The 5,556-nt window shown below is 31.4% G+C and overlaps 1 protein-coding gene across 1 annotated transcript in view; it reads right to left on the bottom strand.

Annotated features, from left to right (window-relative positions):
* The window catches only part of LOC108688944, a 39,545-nt gene that overhangs the window by 17,482 nt on the left and 16,507 nt on the right, over positions 1-5,556 (bottom strand). Inside the window, 12 exon segments of the mRNA XM_018195503.1 lie at positions 331-505; positions 1,416-1,700; positions 1,794-1,990; positions 2,065-2,245; positions 2,323-2,607; positions 2,675-2,841; positions 2,925-3,227; positions 3,312-3,711; positions 3,779-4,209; positions 4,301-4,667; positions 4,751-5,197; positions 5,288-5,415. Coding sequence (XP_018050992.1) covers positions 331-505; positions 1,416-1,700; positions 1,794-1,990; positions 2,065-2,245; positions 2,323-2,607; positions 2,675-2,841; positions 2,925-3,227; positions 3,312-3,711; positions 3,779-4,209; positions 4,301-4,667; positions 4,751-5,197; positions 5,288-5,415 — 3,366 coding nt within the window.

Raw genomic sequence — 5,556 nt, forward strand, 5'->3', positions numbered from 1 at the left:
TCAATGATAACATTTAATTCAAAACATAAATGATGTTATTATATATCAAAATATGCAATTAATGCATATCTTTGTTCGATTCTCTCATGAAATGGCTATTTTATCTATCGTTGACTGGGAATTTTGAATGAGCCACATTGGACTAGGGTAACGCGAGTATTAATAACTTATGACACCGTTGCATTTTCTAATATTATTTTCAGCGAAAGGAAATAAAAGAATTAAAAATAAAATGTTATCATAATATTGTAAAACAAGTCGTTAATAAAATTAATAAAAAGAGCAAATAAAATACGAAGTAAAAATGTGTGTATAATAATATTAGCTTACCAATTTCGACTTTAGCACTACAAACCGCTCTACCAGCCGCGTTCTCTGCTACGCAAGAGACAGTACCGACGTGTGCATCTCTGACTACAGGAATTGTTAAAACTTGTCGATCTCCGCTAACGGAAACTAGAAAATCTTTCCCATGAACCGGCCGCTCGTTAAACAACCATTGAATCTGTAAAAAAAAAAGTTTGAATAATAAAACCTGTTAATTAATCCGTTAAAAATAAAGCAATGGACACGTATACATGTGTATCAAGAGAAAAATATATGAGTTCCTGTGCTTCCGTTATATTCGACAATTTTGAAAAGACGAGAAAGGTGTTAACGAAGTACCTCTGTGACAAGTCCATGATGCTTCGCACCGCATCGAAAGTTCCATCTTATGCTCCGCGGCACGACTGCAATCGAGCTTTTCACATGAAGTATATTGTTCGCGTTTAAATATAACTCGTCGGGCACAAAATTACTTTCGCCCCGTTTCTGACAGGCGTGCCAACCTTTCATTTAGACGTTGTTTACGTGACCAATGCAAATTTTAAAATTTTCAAAAATCACAAATCAAATAATCTTATTTACAATTAATTATTAGATAATGCTTGAGACGATTTTACAAAACAAACACATATAACATAATATTCTATTAAATTTTTTTCTCTATAATGTTTGATATTGCTTATATTAATTTATTATTTATTTTATTATTTATTATATATTATTTTATTACAGTATAAATATAGTAGAGAGCGCCTAGGCTCTACTATTTTATTACTTATGAGGATCAAATAAAAAATTGCATTATTCTTAATATTATAAATTATAATATTTATTGCTCTTTTTTTTATGTAATGATACTTATAAAGCTTATTTTATCAAAAATGAGTAAAATAATGTTATCTTTATGTTTATATATACAAATTCTAGTTAACAAAAATTTTAAGACCACTAATTTTTTCATCCCTATTAGGATTTCAGTGTAACTGTCTTTCAAAAAGAATAATTATTTGTTTCATTACTCGCAAAAATATAAAAGTATATAATATTTGAAAAAATTTATACTGCGTAGGTAAAATTAAATTATCTACCTTAGGAGAAGGTTTACCAATGACGATGCACTCGAATTTGATTGAAACTCCTTCGAGTATTTTCCTGTCCTGAAATGTTTCTTTGAATGTTGGCTGAATCAATTTTTCTTCCATCTGGATAAATTCTTCGTTTCTTTTAAAATCACTAAGCGATTTCACAACTAATCTGGCAAAAGCTTTGGCCTCACCGTGTGTATTTATAGCTTTTGCTACATAATTGCCCTTATCTTTCGGTATCGTTGATGAAATTTCCAAAAAGGCTGTTCCATCTTTTCTTTCTCCAATCTGATATATTATGGCAATTTGACCATAAATATATTATAATCACGGATTTAAGTAAACGTTAAATAAAATGCAATCTGTGTCTAATATACGCACCAAAATCCTTTCGTTATGAATCATTTCACCATCATCCGAATACCATCTTAAATCAGATTTAGGTTCTCCAATTACGACACATTCGAAAATTGCATTTTCGCTTTCAGCCACCAACAAGTCCGTCGGAAGTTTAATGAATTTTGGAGCAAAACCGCTGGTAAGAGTTTCTTCCTGTTCTTTTGAGACGTGAGATGTTGCTACAAATGCAAGGAAAAATATTATGTATGAAATAATAAATTTTTTATTAAAAAAAGGATATAATTATACGTACGCATAATTGTTAATGTACACTGACTAGAAGCTTCGCCAGCGGAATTAATAGCAACTACTTTATATATACCAGCGTCATCCAAAAAAGCTTCATGAATAACTAACGAACACCGATCACCTTGAAAAAGTAATTGGAAGTCTGACGATTCTTTTACAGGCTGTTCATCATGATACCAAATTACCTAGAAAGTTACAAAATTAAAAAAAAATGATAAAAAGGTGAATTATAAGATGAATGATTTAGAAATAAATAATTTACCTCCGGTTCAGGTTGACCTACAATCACGCAGTCTAGCCTAGCTGATTGTCCTTCTTGAATTTCAAGATTTTGCAAAGGTAACTGAAATTTTGGAACTATTAGTTCTATATCACTGCAAACAAGCTCGGATTCACTGGTTTCATGAAGCCAACGTCCTTTCACAGAAACAATACAAGATGTTGTATCTTTCCCGATTTCATTATTGGCAGTCACCGCGTAAGATCCGGCATCTTTTGGAAAAGCTTCCGTGATGATCAAGCTTGTTCGGGCACCGTCTGTTCGAATCTGAATAAACACGCAAATTGATGATTATATCATATTAAATACATTAAAACATCATCGCTTATCTTACTTTATGATATTTGCTTTCTTCAATTAATTTTCCATCGTGAGTCCAGATTAATTTAGGAATTGGATCTCCGTTAGCTTCGCATTCTAGTTTCATTTTTTGACCTGCCTTGACCATAGCATTTGATAACGGTACCACAAAATATGGTTTCTTCACAGAAATTTGCGCGGCTAAAATTAATATTCATATAAATAAAAAGAAAATATACAATTTTTTTAATGCGTCATTACCTATGTTATTATTATAAACTTACGTTTCACGTCCAAATAAGCAGTAGTAGACGATTGTCCCCATTGATTTGCTGCTTTACAAGTATACGAAGCTTTGTCTTCCAAGAAAATTTCATCAAACTTTAGAACAGCTTCTCCATTATTAAAAGTGATAATATAGTCCGGAGAATTATCGATGTTGATATCATTTTTGTACCATTGTACTGTCGGTAGAGGATTTCCTTTAACAGTGCACTCTAATTTATGAGAGCATCCTTCCATCGCAAAAGAGGGCTGCAATTCTTTCACGAAAACAGGTACATTTGGCTGTTCTTCCGTGATAATTTCTACATTAAAAGTTTTTAACATGAACAATTAAATATTAATGTACGTACTAGTAATTAATAAAATTCGCACGTAAATCAGATTACCTTTGACAATGAGAATGGCCGATGTTTCGACAGAGCCATGAATATTAAATGCACGGCAAGTGTATTTAGCAGAATCCTCAGTAAATGTTTCTTCTATTTTTAAAGTACAAACGCCGTTTATATAAGTTGTTAAATAGTCTGGATTATTTAAAATCGATATTCCATCCTTGTACCATACTATTTCTGGTATCGGCTGACCAATTAGATGACATTCAAAACTGAATTCTTTGCCTTCTTGAACCATTGCATCATTCAAAGGAACTGTGAATTCTGGAGCTAATGAAATAATTTTGTTTATTTGTGTTTCTTTAGCATATTCGTCGCATATCTCTTCAGATACAAGCTTTTTAAATGGGCCAGCTTCTTTTTGAATAACTGGAACATCCTTTTCGATTTCCATCTATAATAATTATAAGTATAAATTTTATAGTTATAATACCAATAATTTAAATCTATCTTTAAAATACCTTTTGAAGAATATGAATTTCTTTCGTTGTTACAGCGGAAGTTTTATGAATTGTTTCTTCAACTATGGTCTCGTCAGTTTGGGCAGAGACGGAATGAGAAATGGAAGGAACAATTTTTCGTGCATGTTCCTCTTTTAATTTTTTTGCCTCTATCACAGCTTTGTCTAAAGTCTCAGCGGCAAGGTGTTCCGCAAGTTTTTTTGCGTTTTCCGCTTCTATCTTTGCAGCTTCCATCGCGGCCATTTCTATTTTTACAGCTTGTAACTTTTTATCAGCTTCTAACTTCTCGATTTGCAGCTTCTCTCGGAGATCTTTGGCATTCTGTAAATTTTGACTCAGGGTACGCAACTCGGAAGAAATAACTGCGAATGAATCTAGCATTTGCCGATTCTCTACTATCACTTCGTTAAATTGCGGAAGTCTGTCTGTACCTAAAACATTATTATGTTGCAAACAGATCATTTTGTATATTTATTTTATTCGTTAACGTATACTTTTTCTTAAATATGATGCCACTTTTACCGAAAACTATTGTCGATAATTGTTTCAACTTCTCAATTCTCTTTTCCTGTTGATCTTCACCTGGCTTTATATAAGCATCAATCTCTTGCAGTAAATCAATAGCTTCTTCAGACACTTTTACGGCTGTTGCTTTACGTGCAATAATCACCAAAAGTTTGTTACCTTCCCTGAACCACTGTTTAGCTTCTTCTAAGAGTATGAAATAATCATTACTTAAATGCATTCTTTTTTTGGTATCTCTAACATGTTTCCTCAGATGATCCCATCTGTTGCGCAGAGATAAAATTTCATCCGTCACTTGTGGAGTTAATGGAACAATTGTCTCTTCTGTTTTTTTTATAAAAGTTTCAATTCTTTTGTCTAAAATCTAGTAACAAATATTTAAATTAATATTATAATCTTTTTATAATTTCTTCATAATCACAAAATTACCGTAATAATGTAATTTACCGTTATTGTTTGCTCAAACTGTTCAAAAGCAGTTAATGTCGCTTTCAAAACTGATAAATTGTCACCAATTCTTCCATCCATATTTTTTAACTGTTCGTTTAATTCACGTAGATCGTAATTAATTTTTTCAATATCCTCTCTAAAAATACACAGATGCCGATGTTCTTCGAGACGGTTTGACGTTTCGGTTTGGAATAACTCAAATTTGATGCGTACAGAATCTATCGTGCGGTTCAGTTTCTCAATGTCTTGTGTTGCTGATTCTAGCGGTTCCTGTCTAATGTTGTCTATTATTTCTTCAGATTTTGTATGTATTTGTAATAAAGATTCCGTAATAAACGTTTTTAATATATTAAATTTATTTAAAGAACCATCCACATCAATCAACTTTGTAAAACTTGAGACGTGTTCAACTTCTTGTTTTGCTTCCTCAATTTTATGCTCAATCTTAAAAATGACGAATGAAGAATAATTTACATATTTCAAGGCATATATATAAATTAAATGACGTTGTATTGCATTTAAAATCTGTCTTACCTCTTCAAGATTTCTAAAGATAAAAATTAAAGATTCTAATAATATATCGTAATCTTTGATGACAGTGTTCATTTTTTCACGCATTTGCATGAGTTTTTCTAAAATTTGCTCGGTTGCTTTAGCTTCACCTAATTTAATTAATTATTTTAATTAAATATGACTTCTTAAATGCAACATAATACAAATATATTACACAAAAAGGAGGATGATGGAAGTCAGCGCGGAAAATAATGTGCAATGCTAAAAAAAAATATATATATATATATATA

Source organism: Atta colombica, unplaced genomic scaffold, assembly GCF_001594045.1.
Source record: "Atta colombica isolate Treedump-2 unplaced genomic scaffold, Acol1.0 scaffold250, whole genome shotgun sequence".
Lineage (NCBI taxonomy): Eukaryota > Metazoa > Arthropoda > Insecta > Hymenoptera > Formicidae > Atta > Atta colombica.